This window comes from Phyllostomus hastatus, unplaced genomic scaffold (genome assembly GCF_019186645.2).
Source record: "Phyllostomus hastatus isolate PE091 unplaced genomic scaffold, TTU_PhHast_1.1 phas_scaffold_182, whole genome shotgun sequence".
Taxonomy (NCBI): Eukaryota; Metazoa; Chordata; class Mammalia; order Chiroptera; family Phyllostomidae; genus Phyllostomus; species Phyllostomus hastatus.
Genome location: NW_025334013.1, coordinates 26,004,400 through 26,032,256, shown reverse-complemented (window position 1 = coordinate 26,032,256; position 27,857 = coordinate 26,004,400). Strand labels below are relative to the sequence as shown.

The window sequence follows — 27,857 nt, the reverse complement described above, 5'->3', positions numbered from 1 at the left end:
GAGTGGCATTTATTAAAACTGGGGACTATACAGGCTAAAAGTAAAGATATCCATGTGACTTATTAAGCTCAAGTGACATTGGGGTAACTTATAGCTATGGAAAAAGCAAGCACTGCCTTGGAGGACAGAAGTATACTGCCTTCTTTTGGCCATTTATTGAAGAAAGTAAAGTTTGTGTATTTTTTGAATGCACAAATATTTAGCAGAACTACAGACTAGCTCCTTGATGAAAAAGTATCTAGTATTAGAATAAGTGGACAGAAATGAAATATAAATTTCAGCCCCAAGTTATCAAAAACATTTATAAATATGAAGGGAAAAAAATCTGTTTCAAACACTCAGAAATAACTGGCTGGATTGCAGGAGTCTGTGTCTTGTTTGGAACCATGATTATTTTGCGGCAGAATAACACAGAGCAATCAGTCTTCCAGTTCTCAGGCATTTATGGAGGAGCTGAGGCTCATTTCCTGGGAGTTATTCTGGTTATGAGGATCATTTCTAAGAATGTATCCCTCTTCAAGATAAAAGCCATTGAACACCTTCCAAAGCACTGTACGGAGCATATAGGAGCTTTTAGGGCACCTCAGGCATAGCAAATCAAAGCAGGACACAACAAATCTTTTCTGACCCATCCTCAAAACCCTTTTGTCCTTACCTGGCTGCTGCCTTGCTGAGTAGTCCAGTCCATCTACTTTCCAGACTCTCCAACTGTCCAGTGATTTTCTCTCTATCAGCCAGCTCAGCTGACTGGGCTATTCTGCCTCCTTCTGCTTGAAGCATGTCTACCGTGGCCTTTCGATCATCTAGGAGTCGCTGGAGCAACTATTGTTCACATGTTCAAAGAGAATGAAAAGTGATAACAGGGGGTCACTTCAAAATTTGAAATAAGGGTAAAAAAACCCCAACAAAATTAAAAAAAAAACAAAACAAAAAAAAACACCCAATCTCTACCCTACCAAATCCTAAGCTTAACTGAGTAACAGAAGTTTTTTTTTCCACTTTGAGGCAAAAATATAAGATATATAGCATAGTTCCTATCATCCACATAAATGTTTCATATGCTTGTTTTTTTTTTAAGATTTTATTTGTTTTTAGAGAGGGGGAAGGGAGGCAAAAAAAAAAAAAAAGGAGAGAAACATCGAATGGTTGCCTTTTTGTGGCTTGTTGTATGCACCCCAACTGGGGACTGAACCCACAACTCAAGCATGTACCCTGACAAGGAATGAAAGTGGCCACCTTTCACTTTGCAGAACAATGCCCAATCAACCGAGCCACACCAGGCAGGGACATACACTTGTTTTTAAACAGAGAATTGATTGCCATTACAATTGATTGATGGCTAACAGTACATTTATTTTGAACCAGGAGAAAAATGCACTGAAATGAAAAATAAAAAACCTGTATTTAGATAGCACCTTATACATAATATATACATTTAGGATACTGCTGATCCTGAAAACACCAAAAACCTTTTAAGTAAAGCTGTGACTGAAACATTGAAACAGGATACATGAACAAGTAAAATTGTTCAGTCTAATACATGCCACAGCAAGCCAGTACATTAAAGTAAGATGGTAAAAATAAATTTCTATCTGTCTTTTCAGGATCACACAAAGTATGTGAGGATTCTACTAAACCTCCTGAACATGCTCCTTAAACTATAAGCAAATGTGTTGCCTGCCATTCCCTGCGGCTGTTAATAGTTCACTGTCCCAACATTCTCATTTACCTTCTGTTCCTGGATTTGTGCTTTCACCACCTTATACTCGGCAGATGGAGGTTTCTGATTGGCTATGAGCTCCTCAGTGTCTGCCAACCAGCTGAGCAATGGCTCCAAGGCATCTTGAAACTTCCCACAATGCAACAAAGCCTCCTGTAGTTGTGCAATTCTTTGTGCAACCTGTATCACAGACACAGAGGTTCATTATAAGCAAAGAGCTTTTTAAATTACTACTGACCCCTTTTAGTAACTACAGATTGCAACTGCTAAATTTTCATTTACATTCAGGAAAACCTTAGATTTAGACGTCTCTTTTCTTTGCCTTTCATTCCCAGTACGCCTGTTATCCCCTGCAGCTCCCCCACCCCCACCACTTACCTTTTTATTCAGTGTGTTCCATCGAGCATTGATCTCTTCCATGTCATGTTCCAAACCCTGCACATCACAGTTTTTTCCAGCACTCTGAATCAACCCCTGGCCAAGTCCATTCACCTGCTGTAATTTCATCTGAAGAGGATCCACCTGTTCTTTCTGAAACATCTAGATAATTGTAAGCCAAAGAAGATTTAATCTAGAGGAATCAGACCTTCTATACCACACAGTGACAGGTTATTTTAACAAAGAGGGCAGGAATAAAAAGTGAAAACAAGCCATTTTTACAGGGAACTATCAAGGAAATGTGGTTTCATATTTCAACAGCCTCCTATTGACAACTAATTACAGAGAATATGGCACTACTTAGGTCTTTAACCCAATCAATGACTTACTGTTTTTAAAAAGCATGTTTGCTTAATTTTTAATGCAAAAATCTACAGAGAGAAGCATCAACCTTGAGATATCATAGAAGTAAATGTGATATATGTATATCAATCCAAAAAGGGAAGATGATACCAAATGACTACTAGTTAAGATTAAAAATACCTTGGGGAATAGCTTTTAAGTGACCACCGATATATGCAATGCTCTTCTCTGACTAGGACTAATAAACTCAATTAGCCAAAACACATTAACAGTATGAAAAATGCCAACCTCATAGCTTAATCCCCCTGTGGCTATTTAACTCCATTCTATTCCAGGGCCACAGACCACACACAATAATCCTGAAACAGTCTTCTCTGATTACAAAGGGAAATGGGCCAATAATACTGGGAAATGTCCTTAACAACTTCAGACATGTAACTCTGAGTAAGATGCAGATATACATAAAGTACTTAAGAAAATGAAACTATATATCCATGTTCACCACAAAACAGAACTTTAAAACAATGTGAACAAGTGTAACAAGCAATGTGTGTTTCTACCGCAGTTAAGCTCCATTGTGAAGTAGACATTTCTAAAGGAAACAAGGAGAGCCACTAATTTTGCTACTCTAAGGAAAAGAGTGAAATAAATATTGTCGCTAATATCAGATTCCTTTCAATCATTACACTGATCTGGATATTTTTTCATTCTTATTTCTTCCATAAAAAGTTCCTTCAGTTTCTGTGAGACAGGTGAGTCAATTAAGATAGAAGGATGACAGAAAAATAGAAGACAAAAATAAATGTAAATTTTTCTTTTAAAGATTGGTTAAGATTAATTTTGGCCTATATGAAACCACAGATCACACCAGGATTAGGAAACTGATTGTAGAAAGAAAGTTGATGGGTGGGTGGGCTGGAATGGGAGTGGAGGACAGAAAACTGTACTTGAACAATGATTAAAATAAAATTAAAAAAAAAGAAAAGAAAAGAAAGAAAGTTGGATAAGTGAGTCAACAGGGAGGAAAAGCCCCAAGGAACACTAAAAAGGGAAGGTTACAAAGGTAATTACCAGTGGGCTTCATTTTATACTGTAATTTGATTACACCATATTTTGTTAGGCAACACAACAAGGCAGTTCAGCTAAAAATGACAAGTTCCCCACAACAACATGGTTCCCAGAAAAAGCAAGTGCTATGATTCCATTTTGTATTAAAGTTGTTTTCATTGAAGAAAAATCAGAGCAAAGGGAGAAAAAAAGAACAAAACACAAATTCCATGTTTTAAGTTGCCTGGGTGCAATAAAATGGTGGTGGGGGTTGGAAAAGCAAAGAAAGCAAAAAGACAAAAGTACAGAGGAAGATGTCAAGTGCAAGAGCTCCCCCTTTTACCCACAATCAAATCCTGTCTCACACTATGAGTGACAGTGACATTCTTTCTGTGCTAACATGGTAGCCAGCAATTCCATGTGGCTATTTCATTTAACTAAAATTCAGTTCCTCAGCCACACTAACTACATTTCATGTGAGCAACAGCCACATGTGGCCACTGTCTATTGTACTAAGCACAGATAGAGGATATAACTACCTGGGCAAGAAACTCTATTACAGGGGTGTCAGACTCATTTCCACCGGGGGCCACATCAGCCCACATTGCAGTTGCCTTCAAAGGGCTGAATGTAATTTCAACTCCTTAACAGTTAAGGAGTAGTTACATTTATACAGTCCTAAAATTATTTTAGCTCTTTGAAGGCAACCTTGAGGCTGATGTGGTCCCTGGTAGAAATAAGTTTGACACCCCTGCTCTATTGGATAGCAATGTAAATGTCACAGAAAAGTACATATTTAAATATCTTAATCCCTTCCATATAAGAGAGCTAATTCTTTTTTTTTAAATTTGAACTTCATGAACATTTTCTATAGAAGCATCAGCTTTCTTCCTTCGTTTCCCACCTCCTCTCTATGGATTGTGTTGATGTGGTATGGGTATTTTTCTCATCTTTTTTCATAAGGTTAAAAATATGAAAGCACCTCTAAGTAAATGCTATCTAAATATTTATTTTGAACACAAGTGAACAGGATGTTAAAGAAAGTAAATTTGAAAACACTTGCTCCCTTCTCTCAACTCCCAAATAAAGCTGTTTTGCCAACCCGGTGCTTTAAGACATTAAAATTCTTACTCCTTAGTATTTCAACGGGACTGTGCCATGTTATTAACTAACCAGGCTGGTAGACATTTCCCAGAGCAAACATTAGTAAAAATTACTGCAAGGATGTAACATACAATAAGGACATAAAACAGAAAATTTCCCAAAGAACATCTTAAACCACTTTTATCTTTGGTAATACCATATTCTCTTAGTTTCCATCCTGACTGATCCTTTCTGATGTCCTTTGTGCTCTTCCAGACCTCCAAATGTTAAGTGCCCTGGGCCTCTTATTCTATATTCTTCTAGGCAATTCTATTCATTCCTGTGGCTTTAAATATTCACCATGATAAATGCTTATGACTTTAAAACTGTATATCCAACGACTCCTTGATATTGTCATACAAATGAACCACAGGCATTTTGAACCTAACCAATCTAAAACTGAATAGCACTTCCTACTTTCCTCTCCTGACCAAATCCGTTCTTCCCTTAATCACCAATTTACTACTGTCCCCATCTAGTCAGTTGTGTAAGCTAGAAAGGAGAAACATCCTTGGTATCTCCTCAAGTCTTGTTGATTCTACCTCCAAAATATATCTTAAATCCACCCAACTGTCTTCAAATCTAGTTACCTCTCTCTAGTCCAAGCAACCTGTATAACTGCAGTAGCCTAGCAGGTCTCTCTATTCTGTCCTTGATCTTAAATCTGTTCTACACATTGTAGCCAGCATGATTTTTTTTTTAAATTGCAAACCATTCAGTGTTTTCTGTATTTATGCCAATAATCTATACTACAAACTAATAAAATATAAAACAAGAAATCTGAGATTTATAAACCCCAAATAACATTGAGAATGTTTACTCTTAGTGTAGAGCAGTTTGCTCCATCTTTAAACTGAGAGTAATCTTTTATTTTATGAAAGATTTTATTTACTTATTTTTAGAGAGAGGGGAAGGGAGGGAGAGAAAACATCAATGTGAGAGAGAAACATTAAGTGGTTGCCTCTCACACATGGCCCGACTGAGGACAAAACCTGCAATCCAGGCATGCTGCCCTGACCAGGAATCAAACCAGCAGCCTTTCACTTTGAGCAATGATGCTCAACCTACTGATCCACACTGGTCATGACAAACAGAGAGTGATCTTTAAAAATGTAAATGAACTCATGGAACCCATCTACTTTCTGGAGAGCAAGTGGTTGGTGGACTCTATGGTGTCCTAAACAGAAAGCAGGGCCATACCTTGAGGAGTTCCAGGTGGCGGGTACCCCTATGTTTGTGGTAAAGGCTTACTTGCCCATTAGTGGGTTCTTTGGCTTCACCACTGACCTGAAGTCCGCCATGGGTGACCAGACTTTCCCTCAGTGCAGTTTGACCACTGGCAGATCCTGCCTAGAGACCCCTTCCACAACACTAGTCCCCCAGCCAGGTGGTGGCCAAGACATGACATGCAAAGACCTAAAGGAAGGCATCCCAGCCCTGGACAACTTCCTGGACAAATTGTAGGGTGTTCTCCCTGCAGCCTGCCACCCACTGGCTCACGATCAACCACAACAAGCACTCGTTCTCCAACACCGCAAGACTGTCCAGACACAAGGCTGCTTGCCTGGCAGGTTCTGGGGCCACTCTGTGCCATCATTCATCATGAACACTTGAGGCTATTTCTATATTTATTTGAAGATTTCAGAGTCAACAGAAATACCCTGGCTGCAGGGACTTATTTGGCTGGTGGGGGATGTGGGATGGGGCATCAATACTTTTTTTCTTCTTCCCATTTGAGGGAAATGCAAATGTCCTGCCCCACCCCCTTAAATGCATTAAGAGGTTTATTTGAGTAAACAGTCTGCAGTGAATTTCCCTAGAAAGGGGGAAGGAACAAGCAGGTAGACATTTGTTTGGACAGAAGCTAGAAGGCAGGAAATATTGTACTATGTCACCATGGGCACTTCCAGCTGTGTTAGTGCCGCTGGAGTAATAAATGGTGGTAGGAAAAAAAAATAAGTGAAATCATTTCACTCACCCATTTAAAATCTCCCAATAACCTCTCATGGTTTTTAAGGTACAGATGTTTTTGGCGCTGTCTTTGCAGTCCCTGCCTCATGTTGCCCCGGCCCTCTCTAGATTCACTTCAAGGCACTCTTCTGGAATCTATGTCCACTGTGGTCTAGCCACTTGGCCTTTTAATTCTAACATGACAGGTTTTTCCCAGCTTCCATTTCCTCTGTCTGGGATGCTCTGCCCTCTCCTTGCCCAAGTAACTACTATTTGTCCTTCAGATTTAGTTTTAAAACCCCTTCTGTGACACCACAATTGAAATTAAATACCCTTATTTCTTATCATAGTCTTTATTTTTTATTTAAAGCATCTGCCACAACTTGTAGCTATGTAGTTGCGTAATTTTTGCTTAATGTCTGCCCCCCCCCCCCACTGTAGTATAAGTTCCACAAAGGCAGGGACCATGTCAGCTCTATTCACTGTAGGATCCCCAGTGCTACCTGGAACAGAGCAGGTATGCAATAAATATCCACTGAATAAATGAATCACTGTATAGAAATGGGGTTAGGAAAAGCAAACAAATCCATGAAGGTTTTGCTAATCAGCTAAGCATTGAAACACTGAACTGAGATTATGAGGCTCTCCAGTTTTTGCCTGAAAACTTCTGGGGGCAAATTTTAATTTTATAGAACCCTTATTTTATACAAATGGTTTTTCTCTTCCTTAGTGATTGGAAAAGAATAAGGAAGGCTACAAATAAGAAAAGCATTTAAATAACCACAGATTGCTCTCAGTGGGCCTAGATTCCACTGTAGAGATAGCAAATAAATTCTCACATTTTACTTCTGTGAAACTCATTGTTATCAGAAAGCTTGTATCTATTTAAAACATGTATACACGTGTACATTTGTGTATATATACACACACAGATGCTCTAAAAGAATTCACTCTAAATCATTCTGGATATGACCACTTGTTGAGTTCTAAGTGTTTATGTATAAAAATGGAAGGTTTAATTGCTTCTAGAAACCCTTTAGGAAGATATGAAATCCATCTATTTTTCATCTTGGAAATTTTTTTTTCAATAATTTAGCAAAATTTCTATACTATTACCTCCATAATGATGTGTGTGTTTGTTCTTTTAAGATTTTATTTATTTTTAGAGAGGGAAGGGAGGGAGAAAGAGAGAGAGAAACATCGATGTGGGGTTGCTGGGGGCCATGGCCTGCAACCCAGGCATGTGCCCTGACTGGGAATCAAACCTGCAACACTGATATGTGTTTTGTTTTAATAAACATTTTCTTTTTAAAAAAATTTTTTAAAGATTTTATTTATTTTTAGAAAGGAAAGGGAGGGAGAGAGAGAGAGCGAGAAACATCAGTGTGCGGTTGCTGGGGGTCATGGCCTGCAACCCAGGCATGTGCCCTGACTGGGAATAAAACCTGCGATACTTTGGTTCGCAGCCCTCGCTCAATCCACTGAGCTACACCAGCCAGGGCTGTTTTAATAAACATTTTCAAAATAGCCTCTCTACATCCTTATTGATTAATAATCTTGGCTATGGCTACGCATTAGAATTCTCCTTTTGTACATAGTTGTAGGCATCTTGCTTGGAGATATTCCTTAAAGTAACCACGCTGGGCTACTATTTCCTTCTCCTGTCATTTATAACAGGCAGTGTGTCATGACTACCTACTGTAACTGGAAGGATCCTTAGAAATTACCTAGCTGCAGCTACTCACTCTGTAGATGAGGAAACAGAGATCCCAAGACTGATACTAAGGGTTTCCCTGAATTTTTTCCTTTATGCAGATTTGATTGGCTCCTTATAAATTTGATTTTTGTACTCCACTATTTGTTGCTGTAAGCTTTATACTAAAAATATTCTATCTAATAATGCCAGTGACTTTGCACAGGTTACTGGGACCCTGGTATTAATCCCAAAGTCACTAAAAATCAGAAAACTGTATCAAATCCATCTGAAGGGTGATGCATTCTAATTTGATGGAATGATACGTGAAAAAATAACTGATGAAGCCCAAGGCGACACCACCACCAGTCAGGAGGACCCGTGGCAAAATTGACAGCTTAAGACCCACCATCAAAATTACTTTTGTTGCTGGTAGCTTCATGTTTAAATGGTACTCTAGCCAGCTAGGCTGCCCTGAAAAGCTCTGCAATAGGGTGAATGAGAGAACACATCTTTCTTTTTTTTTTTTTCTCTTTAAAATTGATTTTAGAGAAGGAAGGGAGGGAGAGAGTGGCTGATTCTTGTATGTACCCTGACCACTCACCAAACCTGCAACCTTGGTGTATCAAGATGATGCTCTAACCAACTGAGCTACCTGGCCAGGGCAGGACCCATTTTTCTTGAAGCATCCATGCATATTCAGGGCATTGCTACTCATCCACAGTCAGTCAACAGTGAATGCCTACTACAAGGAAAGTACTGTTTTGGGTCCTGAAGATGGTGTAAAACCGAAACCACCTCCTCTCTCAGTAATCCCTGACTTTATTAGATTAGGTTAAATTTCTAATTCCTTCACTCCACTGCTTACCCCTGAATAAATGACACCCGGGCCCTGGCTGGTGTAGCTCAGTGGATTGAGCGCGGACTGGGAACCAAAGTGTCCCAGGTTCGATTCCCAGCCAGGGTACATTCCTGGGTTGCAGGCCATAACCCCCAGCAACTGCACATTGATGTTTCTTTCTCTCTCTCTCTCTCTCTCTCTCTCTCCCCCCCCCTCCCTCTCTCTCTCTCTCTCTCTCTCTCCCCTCCCTTCCCTCTCTGAAAATAAATAAAATCTTTATAAGTAAATAAATAAATAAATAAATAAATGAATGACACCCGGGCAGTGACCTATAAAATTTGCCCATCTCAAATTCCTTTGACTAGGAGTGCTCAAGGACATGAACATTGTCCCCAAAAGCTTCCTAACATAGTTTGTTCTCCAACATTAGGAATTTCAGAATCTTGGAATTAAGGGATACCCAGGAGAACATTTAACCCAATTTCCTTATTTTATAGATTAAGAAACAAGTGGTATAGGAAAGGAAAAGTGACTTGCTTCAGGACGCCGAGTTTGACAGGATGACTGAAATACCTCTCTTCTTCAAAAACATTATTACCTTATTATGGCTTTAATAAACAGCTTTTTATATTAAAAAACTATCATTCACGTATCTGTATATTGCTTTAACCCAACATGCTCTGAATTCTTTCTACTAACTAATGTATCTATTTGAAAGGGGGAGGGAGGATATTGACAGTGATTGAAATCTTATACATTTGATGCTTTAAAAGGGTTATTTCATTTTTATCCTTACTAACCTCCCAGGTTCTGCCTTAACAAATGATGAAATTAGACTCAGGACATCTACCTAATTTTCCCTGAGTGGTTAAGAAGTATCTCAGGTCTCACTCCAAAGCCTACACTCCACGCTGTATGTGACTGCTGACATCACTGATCAATTAGCAGTCCACTGATTTAGCAAAGAACGTGCTTACTCTAATTTCAAAAGCAGAATCACCCATTCCTGCTTATACTTTTTCAAAATGTAAACCAACAACTGTACACATGCCTGTCTTTAGGTTTTTGTTATCTCTGAAATAAAAAAAGGAGTAAGAATGATCAAGTTTGCCAGATAAAAAAAAGACATATTTCCCCCCCATTAGCTCAATAAAAAGACCAGAAAAGCCCAGGGGCCCTAAAGGGAACCAAAAAAAGGGACTGTCTGTGCCCTTGCTAATCACAACCAAGTCAGAGAACTCACAAACCTCACTTTACTCTCCAGATTCTTCCTCAACAAAATGAGCAACAATTACCTCATTTGAATTTAATCCATCAGTTGTAGCCAGAGGCACTTTCCCATGCAACACTGCACTAGTCACCTCTTTTACTTCAAATGCTGGAGAATCAAGGTCCTCCTTGATCCACACTACAGTGGAGGAAGACTCCTCTAGCACAGGAGTTCCTTCTTCTGAGATAGGCACTGAATCAGTGTGGACAGTATCTCCAAGGAAGGGCACACCAACAGGGAACACTTCCTCCACAGCAGGCACTGCAGCAGCTGGAGTGAGGGGCTCCTCTGGGGTGGGCACTTTATCAGCTGGGGCTGCAGGCTCCTCTTGGGTGGGCACTGCAGTAGCTGGGGATGCAGGTCCCTCTGGGGTGGGCATTGCAGCAGCTGGGGCAGCAGGCTCTTCTGAGGTGAGCACTGCAGCAGCTGGGGAGGGCACTCTATCAGGTGGGGATACAGGTTCCTCTGAGGTGGGCATTGCAGCAGCTGGGGCAACAGGCTCCTCTGAGGTGAGCATTGCAGCAGCTGGGGCTGCAGGCTCCTCTGGGGTGGGCACTCTATCAGGTGGGGATGCAGATTCTTCTGAGGTGGGCATTGCAGCAGCTGGGGTGGCAGGTTCCTCTGAGGTGGGTATTGCAGCAGTTGGGGCTGCAGGCTCCTCTGGGGTAGGCATTGCAATAGCTGGGGTGACAGAGCCCTCAGGGATGTCCTCCCCTATGGTGGGCACTGTAGCAGCTAGAGTAGTCCCCTCAGATGCAGGCACTGTAAGAGCTGGGACATGTGCTTCTATGGCGGCCACTGAAGCAACTGGCACATCCTCCTCTGGAAAGGGCACTGTGACAGCAGCTACAGCAGTTTCCTCTGGGGTGGGCACTGCAGCATCTAGGGCATCTTCTATAGTGGGCACTGCAGCAGGTGGGGCAGGTTTCTCTGGGATGGGTATCCATTCCTCCAAAACTGGTTCAGTATTACTAACCTTGGTAACTTGTTCCCCCGGAAAGACACTTAACAATGACTCCGAGTCTCTCATTTCTGTCTCTCCTCCACTCAGTGATGCCACACTCAGCTTGAGCTTTATGTTATTCACAGGTCCCTCTCCATCACTGCTATGTCTCAGTTCTCCATCCAGCAGGTGCAGACTCAGAATCTCTGACTCTGGGAAGTCTCTATGGAAATGTGCTGGGCCTTGGTCCTCCAAAAGCTGGGCTTCATAACCCAGTTCTTGTGTCTCACCATAAACTTTCTCCATAGACAATTCACAAGGATCCACATTTCCCAAGGAAGTCAGACTACTTTCTTGATTAATAGTTCCTTTCTCCCCTTCCAAATGAATTTCATCTGTTAGTAAATGTGAACCATACAATAACACCTCTGCTTCAGATCCTGAGGTAATATCTGTTAGTTCATAGTTAAAAGAATTGAGGGGAACCCTTTTAACACACTCATCATTCCCCCCAATCTGACTGCAGTCCACCTGGGACAAACTGCCACTTTCTTTGGCCAGCTCAGCTTCAAATGCTGGTAAGTTTTCTTCAGGAGAAGCCTTGCAATCAGAGTTGGGCAGTCCTCCTAGGTCTAGCTTTCCCAGTGACTCCAGATGAGGGGGGCATCTAAACTTAAATTCCCCTACAATCTTGGGGCTAAAAGGCACTTTTTCACACTCCTTCTCACTAATAGTGGAAGTGTCCCTCGTGGTATCAGAGTGGGCAATAAGTTCCATAGCATTAGGCACCTGAGAAGAATCCAGGGCATTAAAATATTCACAATCCAATTCAGCACCACTGTCTTTCACTTGTACATTTAAAATGCCTACATGTTCCTTTTCTAAGGCAGCCCCTGGAAAATGACTAATTACAAGTGAATTTTCTGTATCCTGGGATAGGGCCAACTCTTCAGAAGAAGCTTGGTTCTCCAGCTCAACTAGAGATACTCCTTCATACAAACATTCTTTTTCAAGTTCCAGAAACATCTGCACTGAATCTGTGTCAGAGAGCTGCTGCTCTGAACTGACAGGACCAACAGTGAATTCTAAATTGGATACAAGACCCTCTAGTTCCTGGGCGGTTCTGTTTTTCAGCTCACCTATAGCACTCTCACCTGTGAGACTGCAGCTGTAATTAAGAGGTGTATCCTTGAAAACAGAAGCCAAATGGTTTTCAGCTGGCTGTAGGTCATCAGAGCAACAAATTCGACCAAGAGCAAGGTGGTCAAAAGTCTCCAAGAAAGCTGAGCAATCGGATCCATCCTCTACCACTGCTACAGTGTTTGCTTGGTCTCTTTCTTTAAAAATACCTGCTAGGCTATTCTTTTTCTCATCTGCCATTAGAAAAGTCTTTTCTCTCTCTGACAGTTTTTCTTCCTCCCAATCCTCCTCAGCCTCCATCATAATCCATCGCTCATCCTCCTCAAACTTTAGTTCAGACTCTGTTTTCTCTCTTAGGCTGGGGGTTATGAGAACATGCAATTCTGGATCCAACAACTCTTCACTCAGGCAAGGGGAGAGAGGTGGCATTTCCACAGTGCAGGCTGTGTCCCCAAGGGGATGGTGCTTCTCACTGAAGCCTCCCTTAGCCAAACTTTTCATGGCTCTGGGCCAGGTGGCACTTGAAAATCTGTGTTCCTGCATTACATCTGTGTTACCACTTGCTGTTGCAGCTTCTGATTCTAGAGGCTGGAATTCATGGGGAGAGCTCTCACTGTGCTGCTGAAATCTGAAGTCTTGGCAGTTTCCACCTAAGTTTTTCACATCCTGCACTTCTGGAATACCTATGGATTTGGACACATGTTCCAGAGTTACTGACTCGGACTGAGGCTCCCTGTGGTCCAAATGACCAGAACTTTCTGTGAATGCAGAACTAGATTCCTTCTTCTCTTGCAAGGAAGGATTTGAAGCACCAGCTTCTGAAACCTCACTGAGAGAAGCTTCCATCCTTTCTGCAAATTCTGGGAAGTTGGGTGGCATGAAGGATTTCCATGACCTCCTATTAACATTGTCTTTGCGTTCTGCATTTGGTCGCCTTCTGGGTGGCACAGGTGCCGACTTTTGCACATCACTGCTTAGCTTCAGTGCATCAAATATTATCCTCTCATCTAGCTTTTTGCCTTCTGGTGCTCTAGACTCAAAAACATTAGATGCTGCTCCCAAAGTCCCATTACTGGATATAGTACTTCCTTCCATCTTTTCCATGGTGCTTTTAGAAGTCTGATTAAGCTTTGATCCCTGGTCAATTTGCTCATTTATCCTCATTGTATCATATATAGACCGCTGTGGAACATAACAATCCTCTATGTAGCCATCCTCTTCCTCTCCTTTCCCCAGGCAGGTGGGGTTCTGTCTTAAACAGTCTGGCCTGCTGAGTGGCTTACCCATACTTTTTCAATCAAAATGAACCATTAACCTTTTAAAAGTTTTCCATGAGTTCTCCAAAACTGCATTCTGTGTAAGTTAAAAGTCCCTTTACATATTCATAATCCCAAACCACCAACCGGATTTGCCCTCCAGAAAGGCCTGTAAGTCCCACTTTGAAACCATGCTAAGAGAAGCTCCAAGAGGAACAGCTTTTTCCTCACAGACCAGCAGCCTCATAGTTGCAGATAAGTGGTATAATTTAATCAACATACAAAATAATTCCCTGTATGGCTTTAAAAAAAAAAAAGAGCACTGCTCTATTTTAGTCAATTAAAAAAATCTGATATTGACAAGTCTTACTCAATACCTAGTTCCACTCACTTCTCATCCAAGCAGGGTTGGAAGCAGAGGATTTATACCAATTGTGTCCTTTAACAATGGCACAGCCTCTCTAGTCTTCATGTAAAGCCCAAGCTCCTAAGGATTCCTCTCGTTTTATCCTCAGTTCCACCCCTGGAGAGTCCAGCTGGTCTGAATTAGCCATTCGTCCTCCCTAGTTCGGGTGTTTGCATTTGAACTGGGCTGGTCGGCGGATATTCCAGCAACTTTAAACACAGGAAGTCCTTCATTCGGGGCCAGTTTGGGGCTTCCTGTCTCCAAAACATCATGGCATTGTTGTGGCTCCCAGAACACCCTCCGCTGTGGCCACAAAACAAGGCGAGTGGAGCCCGGCGCCGGGCCTTTGAGAGGCCGGCAGGCTGCAGCAGACGCCGAGGGTCTGTCGGAAGGGCTCGCTCAGCGCTGCCCACTCCCCCGCGCCATGCCGCGCGCCCTGAGGGCCAGGGTTGTCTCACCGCAGGCTGGCAGGTGGCTCCGGGCCGCACCGGCCTCAGGTCCTGCGCTCAGGAAGTTAGTTTGTCCCTCGGGTAGCTGAGTCCCGCGTGCTGTGGGTGCCGCCTTCCCCGCTGCTGCCGGTCCCCGGCCCGAGCCGCCGCGCGGTGGGCTGCATGTCAAGCAGCCGCCTCTATTCACCACCGCCGCCACCCGCGGCCCCACAGTCCTCCGTGCCCGCAGCTGTCACGGTCCCGGCATGCAAACTTCTGGCTGGGAACAAAAGGCTTCGCTCGGGCCGGGCGGGGGCGAGCCCTCCTCCCCCGCGCCGTTCGCTCGCCGCTGCTGGAAGTGCTGGGCTGGCGGGCGGCTCTCCTCCCCCTTCCCTCGCTGCCGCGCCGCCCCGCCCCGTCCGGGCAGCCCCCCTGGAAGCTAGGGAGAGAGACGCGGAGCGCCTAGGGGAGGAGGGCGGAGGCGGAGCCGGGGCGGGGGCAGGGAAAAAGAGAGACCCGAATCTAAAAGGGAGGGGACGGCGGCAGAGAGGATTGGAGGCCGAGGCAGCGAAGGAGGGGGCTTCTGAGCCGCTCGGAGCGAGGGAGCTGGGGCGCCAGCCGCTCGGCTCAGCAAGCCCACGCCCCCCGTGCCCCTCGGCGGGAGGGAGAGCCCCGCCCCCTCGAGGGCGAGGGGAGGAGAGCCGAAGCGCACGAGTCAACGCCGTACCGCGCAAATCCCCTGACAAAGGAAAGCCCCGCCCTCTTCCCCCAGCCCGGCCCCCTAACGCCCCCGCCGCGTCCCAACGCACAGAGCTCCGAGCCCAGCCCAAGGGCGAGCTAATGCAGAAGGGGCGCCCCCGCCTCCCCCAGCCTGGAGGGCTTGGCTAGGGCCACTCGGGGCTCCATCTGCCTGCAGGGTTGCGTCGGCTGCTGCGGGCCGCCCGCCTCGATATCGGCTTCAGCTCTGCCGCCAAAGGCTGTCAGAGTCTCGCCAATGTCACCTTTGGCGCGCCCCTGCCGGGCCCAAGAACACTCCAGCCTTAAACCCCGCACCTTCCAGGTGTTCGAAGGAATTCGGTCACGGTCAGAGACCAAGTTATTGGATAAATTCAAGGCACCTTCCCTCTCCCCCTTCTCATTTATATCAGGTCTTGCGCCGTTTTCTCACCAGGATTTCACTGCCCACAGACCTAGTGGTGTCAATGACTGAGGAATGGGGATTGAGGCAACGGGACAGCGGAGATACCAGCAGCAGTGCCCCACGCCCAAACACCTGGGCTCCTTTATTGCTGCACACACCCAAGGAAACCCGAGCCTCCTTGGGGCCAGCTGAAATGCATGGGTCTGCATTTCAAGTTTGAAGATGGAAAATGCTATACAGAAAGGCAGCCCACCAGCCCGTCCACAGCTTTTTGGCTTTCAGAAAAGCTAAGTCACCCGGTGACTGTTAAACAAAGAAAGTACAAAGGGAGACCCATGAAACCTCTATTAGAGGCAGCTACATTTTTGAGGGGGTAATGCAGCTCCCTTTGTGATGGTCATTTTCTGAAGGGGAAAAATAATAAAATTTCTGAATCTTTGTTGGATCATGTGGTCAACAGAGTCAAACTTATAGGAAGATTATTTCTATTCTTTATGCAAACATTAAGTGAAGCCAATAGTCAGTGTATGATGATCTGGCAGTGAAACCCTGAGCTGAGCCTTAAGCTTACTTAAGGAGCCAGAGAAGTCCTTGGCAACAATGAGGTGTGTAGGCTGAAGCCTGTGCTCAGAATTAAACAACTAACTTTCAACAGCAAACTTTTACACTTTATTTCTCACTTCGAAAGAGGCTGCTGATCAATTCAGCCCACTCAAATCCGAAAGACTTTCTCCCCATATGTAAACTGAAAGAGGGGGGTGCAGACTGGATTGTTTTGACTGCCTTTCTAACTTTAATATTCTTTATTTATAAAACATTTAAAGAAGCTGCCCTAGAATCCCGAGTCCTCCTGGTCCTATACTGCAAGACATTAGAAACCTTGTCCTCTAAGGAACAAACAGCAGAAAGAACCAAAACTGCTTGACCTGCTTGTTCTAGGTAGTGTGATCAACAAGAAATATCTGAAGGACTGGGATGTGGGAGGAAGGAAGCTTGTTCTGGATGTCTCCGTAAGCTGACACATGAAGACCCAAGGGCAGATTTCAAATAACAAAGAGCTTTCTCACAGCTATTTAAAGAATAGGGTGTCCCTTAAAGTGATGCCATTCCTGACTTTGGAAAGTGTTTGAGCAGAAATTCAAGCAATCAAAAAAATTCAAGCCATCACTTCGCAGAGATTTGGGGAAACGGATTTACAAGTCCTCTAGAAGTTCGTTTAGAATAAATTTTAAGGTCCCTTCCAACTCCGATGCACTGTGTTCCTAAGGCTTGATCAATTTACAGATCTGACACTTAACATTTCAGGAAATCCAGGTTTTAATTTTTTTAATTATTCACTACAACTGGAAAAACCCAGGGAAGGCAAGATCAATTTCTCTAGCAAATATCTCTGGCCAAATACACTCACTTAAGTATTCAGATATCATAACACTGTTAGTGTGCCAGGGCCCCTCTGGTTGAAGAATCTGTGGAATTCTGGCTCTGGACAAAGGGGTGGGTGGATAGTCTATTATAAAGAATGATCCTGATGTGGAATTACAAACTTCCCAGGCAGAAATTCCTTTCCTGTTTCCCCACCATATCAGGTGCCAATCAATTCAGTCTCTTCTGGTCTTTTCCCTCTCCACACCTGTACCCTATTCTCACCACTCTCACCAATGCTCTGGATTATAATATAAGTAAATAAGTGGAACATTTTAACAACTATGAAGTTTGGATTCAAATTACTTTTCAACTGAAGTCACACTTTCTCTGACTAAAGTGTTAGGGCAGTATCACAGAAAAACCTCCCCAAAGTGCAAGCACAATCTTAAAAGGATTACAGAAAGTCAGTCACTCAATACCCTATACACCCCCCCCACAAAAGAAGCCAAAGATTGCTTTGCTCCTTCTTTATCATCAGTATGTGCTTAGGGAAAAAAATCAAGGGAGGAAGCACAATGTTTCTTTCCTCTGTGTCTTATTTTTTATCTGTTCATGCATTCCTCCTTAGTTTTGGTATGTGATGGCTGCCAATAGCCATCACAGTGACTGAAATAAATACCTGATATAGCTTTCAGCCTCTTGTTACCCCGACAGCTCTAACAACAACAACAACAACAAGCATCTGTTCATTTCACATGCTGTGTGTAAATTTTTTAAGGGAGAAGTACAGGGAGCTCCAGAGAACCACTCTGGATGCTTCGTCCACTCCTGCAACCACAAATATATGTGCTGAAGCCAAATTTCAAATTAGTTTCCAGTTAGTTGATTACAGAGTTCAAACAATTCTCTACTCATTTAGAAACTCCTATGAACAGAATTTGGTGTCCTATTTTCCTTTACTGAACTTAGAAGAAAGAAAAATCTGGGCCCTTCCTGCTGTCTTCCTAATTAAAGACAGCCAGGTAGAGTCTCTTCACACCCTAAAGCAGCTCCCTTTCCAAGTTTTGGACTTGGCATTGTGCCTTTGTCTGCCTTCAGACTTAAAAGAGTAGACCCTTAGGACCATCTGGAGACCGCTGGTCCACATTACCTCAGATTCTATAACACCTCCCCTGCCCACCCAAGAGGATTAGTGCTGACTAGAGGAAGATACAGGAGACTGGTTGAATCTTGCCCATTCTAAATCTATAAAATGCCTTTCATTTTAGGATCTCTAGACTTTACAAGCATTTATTTAGTGGCAAGTGGAAACTCCACAGTATAAGTCTATACCTGTTGGGCATCAGTCCTTTGGTGTTTTATTATATATATATATATAATATATAATATATATTATATATATATATGCTACTGAGTGGCTCATTAAGCAATACAGCAAGATGTGAAGCTTGTTTTAAATGGCATACTACAGGCCCTGGCTGGTGTGGCTCAGTGAACTGAGCGTCAGCCTTCGAACATAAAGGTTGTGGGTTTGATTCCCAGTCAAGGCACACACCTGGGCTGTGGGCCAGGTCCCTGGCTGAGGAGTGTGCGAGACGCAACTAATCAAGGAGAGGCAACCAACTGACGTATCTTTTGCACATTGATGTTTCTTTCCCTCTCTCTCCCTCCCTCTTCCACTCTCTAAAAATAAATAAATAAATAAACAAACAGATAAATTAAAAAGGCATGCTATGGATATTTGAACGCTCGTGTATTCCTAAACCCATGAGAAGACTTTCCACACACTCTGCAGGAACTCTCATGACCCCATAAGCCCTTTCCTGTTTGTAGACTTTTCAAAAGACAGTGTATTAACTCCTCTTTCAGTCACTCACCAAGACAGTGGTAATGACAAAAGCATGGGGCTTTGAAAGTTAGAAAAGACCTGACAAAGGAGTGGGAGGAAAGGAGACAAAGGGAAGCAGGGAAGGTTTTATGGAGGAAATCGAGTTCATTCATTAGGACTTGTACAGAGGGTGAGGTAAAAGTAGGTTTATAGTTGTTTGCATGGAAAATAATATGATAATTAATAAATGATAATACAAGAATGAACTCTTAAGTGTTTTGTGTACTTATAATTGTAAACCTACTTTTGCCCCACAATGTATACAGAGATAGTGAAGACAAGGATTTCTAAGTGAAGGGCTAAAGGCAGGAAACCTAAAAATGCATGGACCCCAAAGAAGCAAATTTGAAGTCAGCATGGCTTAAATACAGGGTGTATGAAAAGGAAAAATGAGAGGTCAGAATGGTAAACAACTCAAGGCCAATGCACAAGGGCCCTTGAACACCATGCCAAAGACTTCATGCTTTACTCAGAAAACCATTAGTATATCAAGATTTACTTATTTAAATTTACCAGAGAGCCCTGGCTGGTGTGGCTCAGTGTACTGAGTGCCGGCCTGTGAACAAAAGGGTTGCTGGTTCAATTCCCAGTCAGGGTACATGCTTGGGTTGCGGGCCAGGTCCCCCATGGGGGGCATATGAGAAGCAACCACACATTGATATTTCTCTCCCTCTCTTTCTCCCTCCCTTCCCCTCTGCCTGAAAATAAATAAATTTTTTAAAAAAAAACTTACCAGGCTCATGAGAATTATTGAGTGGTGTATGGAAAGTTTGCTAAGAGTTTGGGACTGGGTGCTCATTCAACTATCATTTTAATATATATTAAGTTATTTTTAAAAAATCCAAATCCTTAAATTTATAAATGAAACGTAGGGTGGTAAACTTACTTGTCCAGAGTAACACAGCTATTAAATTCCTGGACTCTTAAGGTTTGAGCCTAGGTCTACAGATACACAGCTAGATACACAACTGCTGTCACTGCATACAGAATAAATTGTAGGTGGGAAGATTGCAGCTGAAGCTGAAGGAGAATTACAGTTTAGGCAAGTGGTAACAAAAGCCTGAACCTGGGAAAATGGGATGTGGGGGCCATGAAAGAAATTGCAGAGGCAGAATATTTGGATTTTACAACTGACCAGATAAAGGGTTTAGGGGGAAAATAAATTTAAAATAATGCTGTAGTAATAGTCTTGGATTACTACACAGCAATACTATAAAACACAAGGAGGAGGAAGAAAATATTTGAAGAAGATAACACATTTTAGAGCACAGTGAGTGTGAAGTACTCAGGGCTACTCATGTGGAGGTGTCCAGAAAGACCCCTTATACAAAAAGCTGAAGTTCGGGGTAGAGATACAGATTTGGAAACCTCCAATGGAACAGTGAAGGGGTCAGACATCCTAGGGGTTGCAATGTGGACAGAGAAGATAAGGCAAGTGACAGAATTTCAAGAAGCATGTGTTTGGGACATAGGAAGACAAACCAAAAAAGAAAGCAGAAGAATAGCCAGAGAAGAGAATGGCAAGAGTACAGTGTCAGGAAAGTAAATGGACAGGAGGCTTTTAAGAAAAACTGTGTAACAGATGAGGAGTTCAATGAGTTAGGCAAGGCCACTAGACTTGGCAACAAGGAAATCAGTGAATACTTCCAAGAGAACAGTTTCAGGGCAGTGACGGGGACTGGATTAGATTATAGGGGTTACGGATAAGCAGTGGTAAGAAAGTAAGCAGAGATCCTCCACTCCCCACACTTCTTCTTGAGGGTCTGTTCTTTTGGCTTCCATGACACCGTAATATCCTGATGCCACCTTCTCAACCAGTCTTTCTTTGTCTCTTTGGGCTCCTCTTTCTGCCCTTTTAAGGCAAATAATTTCACAAGGTATATTCTTGATTCTTTTCTTTTCATTAATTCAACAAATATTTATTGGGGTCTACTATGCCAGGCACTTTAGGGGTGTGATGAACAAGAAGGGGTCAGGAGCCTATATTCTAGTAGGGGAGGCAGACATTCATTTTAATTCAATTGTGAAAGGTACTCTGAAACAAAGCAAACAGTGCTAAGCGGGAATGGGTTAAGGGGTATGATGTGGTCTGAGGGTTCAGGGGAGGCTCTCCATAAAAAGTGACCATGTGAGCTTTCACTGGGGCTGAGAGCAGTCTTTCTAAGAACAGGGTTGTATGACTTCACAACTTTCACAAATTAATAACTTCACAGATTTGCTTGGCTATTTCTATGAAATAGGTCCCTGGGTTGAATCTCTAAGGAATCTCAATACAGGGGGTAGAATAAATAGTACAGAAGAAAGAGATTTCTGAAAACTCTCTCTTTCATTTTGATACTAAAGCAATTCTTACCATTGATCACAAATAATTTAGGTTTAAATTTTAAAAATTAGACCAAAATCAGAGCTCTTCCTTTGGAAGTGAATTTCAAGATGAGATATTAAATGGTTCATTGAATGGATGCAATAAATTCAAGTTAGAGATGATCTAAGAGAAGTTCAATTTCTTTAAATTCACATCATCTTCTTCCACTGACTTATACACATACCCAAATATTAGAAACACATATTTGCTGAAAATGTGAAGAATTAAAGTTATTCTGTAAAACACCTTGATGTGGTATATGTGTTTGGCAGAGAAATGAATTTTATCTGTTTTTAAGCTGCTTTCCTCTGATATCAGGCTGACATTTTTCCCTTCACATCTCAATGTTTTAATTAATGACTAATAGTAAGAGGTGTCTCTCCCAAAGATGCTGACTTGGTAGTTGACATTGTATGGCAACAGAGGAAGAGAACATGGTCAATGTTAAAGGCCAATTAGGCCAAGGACCCTGAGAACATTAAAATTGATCTGATGGTTAACTGTGACTAGGGAAGTCACTGAGCAAGTACTGGTTTCTGGTAAATGCTGGTTAATGATATGAAAATAACACTGATTTGTAGAGCAGATTAGCCAAGGTCAAAATGCCTAAGAAAAACTTGCTAGCTGTGGGATTCTGATATGAATAAATGAACAAATTAATGAATAAATGAGTAAACATGTATATGTATGTATGTGTACATATAGTATATTTAAATCTACATTAAAGAGTTATGACTTAAACCTGCATATTTGCTCCCCACAAAAAGTGTTCAGGGAAGCTGTTTCATTGTTATCATCAAACTATTTAATAATTTTACTTTATTGTATTTCCTGTTTTCCAAGAAGAAAAAAATGAAACTAATCTTCAGCTGGGCCTTAGATTAAGTCTTCTGGAGAATGATTATCCCTAGGCACAAAGGGCATAACTTGCCTTATTTTTCAATATAAAGTTATTTCAAAGTATTCTAATTTGTAGGTCTGGATAAACTTTTTTTTAAATAAAAGGATGTTATCATTTACTGAGCACTTAATATATGCCTAATGCTTTCATCTATATCACTTCATTCAATTCTTATAAAAACTCAAAAGTCATGATTTACCATTGTTCACATTTTATAGTTGAATTAACTATACAGAGAGGGTAAGTAATTTCCCTCAAGGCAACTCCAATAGTAAATGATAGAACCAGTTTTCAAAGCTGCATATTTGATTCAAACTCATATTAATTTTTTTCCAGCATGCCAAACTGATGGACGTATAAAGACTCTTCTTAACTGCCAACTAGTTGAATAAATGACAATAACTCAAATACTACAAAGCAGTATTTCAGAATCTGGCTTTCTTCAAGTATATCTTCAGTAGCAAATTCCTTTCTCAGTTTTGCTTTGTTCAGGTTAATATTGAAATGAAACTGTGTTCCTTTAACATATGCTAACTAGTAGGAAGGGAGCCCAGAGGCAAGATGGAGAGGTGAGGAATCTAGGCTAGGATCGGAATTCCTCAGGACACACAAGGATATACCTCAAGTCTTGCAGAGTAGACAGCATTTTGAATCCCCACATGGCTTATGAGAAATAGAGAACATTCATCCAATCGGTCAAATATTTACTAACCTCCAACTATATGTATAACAATATGCTAACTACTTTGAGGGACACAAAAATTGACTTATTGAGATGAGAGATGGGACAAGTGCATATAATTTTAAAAATGCCAAAATATGATAAAGACATATTAAGCAATTTAGGAGATCAGAAGTAGTGAGCTGGAGAGACCAAGGTGGCTTTGTGGAGATATGGGACTTGAGTTAAGCCCTCAGGTATGGGTAGAAATCAAACAGGTAAAATGTATAAGGACTTTTTGGAATAACCAGATGGAGTGGATGGTCTATATAGGATATAAGACTGGAGAGATAATGGGGATCAAAAATGTAGTTTCCAAGAGACCGGAGAAGGAAAACACTGAAGGTTAGATGTACACCAGTTCTGAAGGATGCCACTATTTTAGTTCATCTGATCACGTCTCCTGCATTTAAGGGGGAAGGATAAGCACTCACAGAAAGAAGGGTGAATACAGACAGGAGCCAAGGGAAAGCCACCTTGGAGGCCCAAGTTTTAGAAAGCTACAGCATAATTTATGTGTGTTTATTCCGTGGGAACCATGTGCGTGCATGCTGGCTGTCCAATCATACCAGCTCACTGCATTCTGAACAGAGGATCCTTTGTTCCCAACAGCAAGACTCAAAAGAGACAGAGTCTTATAAAATCACACTGAGATCAGTACTCCCAGCTGGTGCAGGGGCTGATGCCATTCCATAACACACCCTGCAGGAAGCAGCTCGAGATACACAGCTGACTGACTTCCACAGCAGGAGCCTTGTGGCAGGGTGGGGTGGGGACTGGTCAAGCATGGAGAGAATTCTTTAGCCACTGACTCAAATTAGTTCACCAAGTTCCCGACTTTATCCAACAAGTCTGTATAAGTCACTCTCAGAACCAACATTATTTCTTAACTAATTAAAAAAAAGGGGGGAGAACCACGAAGCTTCCCTAGACAGTACAACTATTAATATTTCATCAGTTAACTCTTACGTGTCATGGAATCAGAAAAGGGCAAAATATCAAACCCCTTATCTTTCCAGAAGTAGGAGGAATAAATAATTCTTTGCCGTAAGGGGCTACCCTGTGTCTTATAAGATGTTTTAACAGCATCCACTAGATGCTAGTAGCAGCCTCCCCAGTCATGATAATTAAAAAATGTCTCTGGACATTGTCAAATGTACCCTAAGGGGCAAAAATGCCCCCCAGTTGAAAACCACTGGTTAAGTAATGAGCTTTGGGTGCTATGAGCTTGAATAAGTTATTTAACATTTTTTTAAAGTCTGTTTTCTTATCTGCAACTGGGATTTCAAATGTCTGATTTACAGGCAGTGGGGTGGGGTGGGGTTAGGGTTAGAGACCATTTGGACATAGGTCTTTCTCACTCACTGCATTTACCACTGCATCACAACCACTGCAATTCTTTATGTCTGTCTCCTGGTAACTAGAGACTCTCTGAGACCCCAGCACCGATCACAAATACTGGAACAAGTATTTGGTATGGACAGACAGGAAGGAATACGAATCCCCTTTCTCCTAATCCCACTAAGAGATCCAAGGACCATCAGCATGTAGCACACATTTTTATCCCTCGGTGGCCAAAGTCCTGAAAGGTCCACATTTCAAATCACAGTAAGAAAATAGCTTGTGAAGGCCTAGGGAGTAAGTGTACTCCATTAATCTTCCATAGCCAATACCAGAGACTGGTATTTGAAAAACACTTGGTGGTGGCAGTGGCATAGTATTAAGGAAGGTGGGGAGGGAGCACATTCTCCCCATAGCTAGGTTTTTCCAACAGGGACAGCTGAGACTTGGGAAGAATCTGCTTGGCAGGAGACAGCCCTTTGGTGAAGTGACCTGACACGACTCCCTGTAGGAATCATTTTATTCCTGGTGAACCAACTAACTCAATGAAGTGCAACTCATCAAACTTCCTAGAGGCTCACTGCTTACAGCTCCTGTGCCAGCTAGTTAGCTTGAAAGTGCCCAGGATACTTTTCTAAAGCTCCAGGATTAGCTAAGGCTGAGACCATGCATTTACCATGCCACTTACCATGCATTTCTAGACATAGTGAGAAACTGTCCTGTTCTGCAAGTCTGTGCTAATCTCAGGTGTGTTTATTCATTGAATAGTCAACAGTAAGTGTAAGTTTTGCATGGGGTAAAGTCTAGTCTTTTCTGGAAACAGTTTTCTTCCTTCTTGTAGAAAATTGTATGATGAACCCTAGTTTCAAATGCTCCATGCTGACACTAGATGTGAAGAATTTCAGTAAATGTAAATCAAACTGTTCAGCCCTTCCTTTTGGTTGAGGATATATTCCTTTAGTTGCTTTAAAATCCTACCTTGCTATAAAAATTTCCAGACAGATTTTTGTGAAATCCATCAACGCTTTCTTGACAACCTTCCCATAGATTTTCCTCCCTTCACTGAGGCATGAAGGAGGATCCTTTAAGATGATGTAAAGTCTGCAATCTTGGGATTTTGCTTGTGGTGCTGATATTTGGAATACTAATGATACTTTAAAATGGGGCTGGAAGAAGTTCAACATGAAGCAAACTTCAAGGCCTTAAAGGTTTCCACACCTTCTCCCCACCCAGTTCCTATGGTGGGGATGGAGAAGATTATTACAGAGCATTGGAATTTTGGGGGGAGGGGTAATGAGGAAAGTCACATATGGTTATAAATACCAGCGGCCAAGCTGAGGAGAACAACAGACAAACTGTAGTCTCCCCTTAAAGGCACAGAACAAGAGGCTCCCTGAAGTCATATTTCCACAAAGGAAGTTCCTCTTCTCTTTAGAAATGCATCATCAACAACACCTGCATCAACAACTCAACACAAAATAAACTGCAGATGCCAGGGAAAGTGACTAGGAGGTTTTAAATCAGATACAGGTTCGGACCAGCAAAAATAAAGAATCCAGCCAGGGCCCGGCCTAAAGAAAGGCAGGCTCACAGAGGCAGTTGTTGCTACTACACAGCCACAATCAGATTATCAAAAGGCTGCCACCTACATAAATATTTAACTTAATCAATGAGCACTTTTTCCAAATGAATTCTAAGTTTTCTACATAGAGATGGCAATGTTCTTCTAGGGCAATGGTTCTCAACTGAGGGAGATTGTGCCTTTAGGGAGATTTGACAATGTCTACAGACATTTTTGGTTGTCACACTGAGGAAAGGTGGCTACTGGCATCTAGTGGGTAGAGATCAGAGGTGCTACTCAACTTCCTACAGTGTACAGGATAGCTGCCCACAGCAAAGGATTATCCAGCCAAAAATGTTAACAGTTGAGTGCCAATGTGGAGAGACCCTGTTCTAGGGCATTCTCTTTACTTCCTTGAACCCTGGTAGGTACTATTGAAATAGCCTTGTTTAAGGAAGGGGGAGAAAAACCACAACAAGCCAAGCCAAGGGTCCGCACAAGGTGGGGGTGGGGGTACTTATTCAACTTATCTTGACTGCTGTAAAGCTGGAAATACTTAAACCTCCAGGTGACAGAAAGGTCATGCCAAGTGTGATTTCCTTTTTCTCCAAGGGCAGGTAGATAATGCTGACTTCACTTGCTTTATTCTCTAGTGAATTTAACTGGCAAAATAGATGGATTGCTACTGTCTTTAAAATTATTTGAAAGGAAGGAGTAAGTATCTTTGTGCATACTGGCAGTCTTTCAGCTCCATGTCAGGCCCTGCCATCCAAGAGTTTTCACATATGCTCAATAGGGAAGCCTAAGCTTGCTTTCCATGAGAGTAAAAAAAAAAAAAAAAATCAAATAAAGAGGTTTACAGGGCTTTCTTTTCTGGCTTTGTAGTAGGATGCTGAGGTCTCCAGACAGAAGTTGCAAGTGTATGCAGTCACTGACCCTGGGCTTGGCCCAACCTGAATCAGGACTGAGAACAGTCCTAGGGAAGCCTGCTGCCTCATCTGTATCTCACCATCCCAGCCTAAAAGACAAGCAAGGGAAAAAACTGACTGGCTTGGATACTTCAAATGCACCATCAGGTGACATGAACCTTTTGAGAAACCTACAGATCCTAAAAAAGTTTCCATTTTTCCCACTTGTTTTTTCTTATGGATGAGTGGTAGAGTCTCAAGTCTGAAACCTGACTTGAATACATAGTAAGTATAAATATATATGAAATATAGAGTACGTGATAGTACTTCCAGGTTTCTTGCTACTGCTCACCAGTAGAATGCCAACACCACCACACATTTCCAGACCGAAAGGCTAGGCTGGTTCATGGAGAGGCAGGAAAGATGCAGGGGAGATTTAAGACTCAAAATTATCTCAGTTTTTGACTACACAATGTACAATAGGGAGGGTTTCAAAATGAGGAAAGCTGTTCATTATTTCCAGAGTTAATACATCTCATCTCCAAATTTCAAGTCTTTTTCTACCCTTCCCAGAAAGTTCACCTAGGGAGAATTCTTTGGCTTAAGTTTCGGTGAAATAAAGGTCCTTCTTCTTTTTTTTTTTTTTGTTAGCCTCGTGTTATGTACATACAATTCCTCTTCCTTGATAATCAGAGACTCTCTTGTCCAGGAAAACAATTTCCTGAAGAGATTAGCCAAAGTCTTTTCCTTCCAGTTTTCTGAAAGCATGCTCAAAATTCTCATTTGTGAGTTCTAGAATGGTTTCTTCCTTTCTACTTCCACCAGAGAGCTGAATCCAGTAAAGTGCCTTGAGGTCTTTGCCTGTTTAGATTGGAAAAGGACTCTCTTCCATTCCCATCTGATAGATCCTTAGTGGCTGGCCACATTCTCTCAATTATTTAGGAGCAATCAAGGTAAAGAAAGTCTTTCCTAGGAATAATAACTTTCAGTTTTTCATGTTCATTTAAGGAGAAAATAAATTTTCCCACAGGCTAACTGCTTCTCCACGCATTTATCATCACTTTTGCACAGTCCCAAGTAAGCCCGAG

General features: G+C 42.2%; 1 protein-coding gene across 23 annotated transcripts in view; it reads right to left on the bottom strand.

Moving 5' to 3' along the window:
* The window catches only part of MACF1 (microtubule actin crosslinking factor 1), a 325,507-nt gene that overhangs the window by 52,011 nt on the left and 245,639 nt on the right, over window positions 1-27,857 (bottom strand). For 22 of the 23 annotated variants that reach the window (XM_045859449.1, XM_045859456.1, XM_045859454.1 and 19 more), the window contains 3 exons: window positions 2,099-2,260; window positions 1,730-1,900; window positions 656-822 (listed from right to left, as the gene is read on the bottom strand). In XM_045859449.1, coding sequence (XP_045715405.1) covers window positions 656-822; window positions 1,730-1,900; window positions 2,099-2,260 — 500 coding nt within the window. Of the gene's footprint in view, window positions 1-655; window positions 823-1,729; window positions 1,901-2,098; window positions 2,261-10,430; window positions 14,953-27,857 lie in introns of those variants that run through there. The other variant, XM_045859468.1, reaches the window with a different exon arrangement.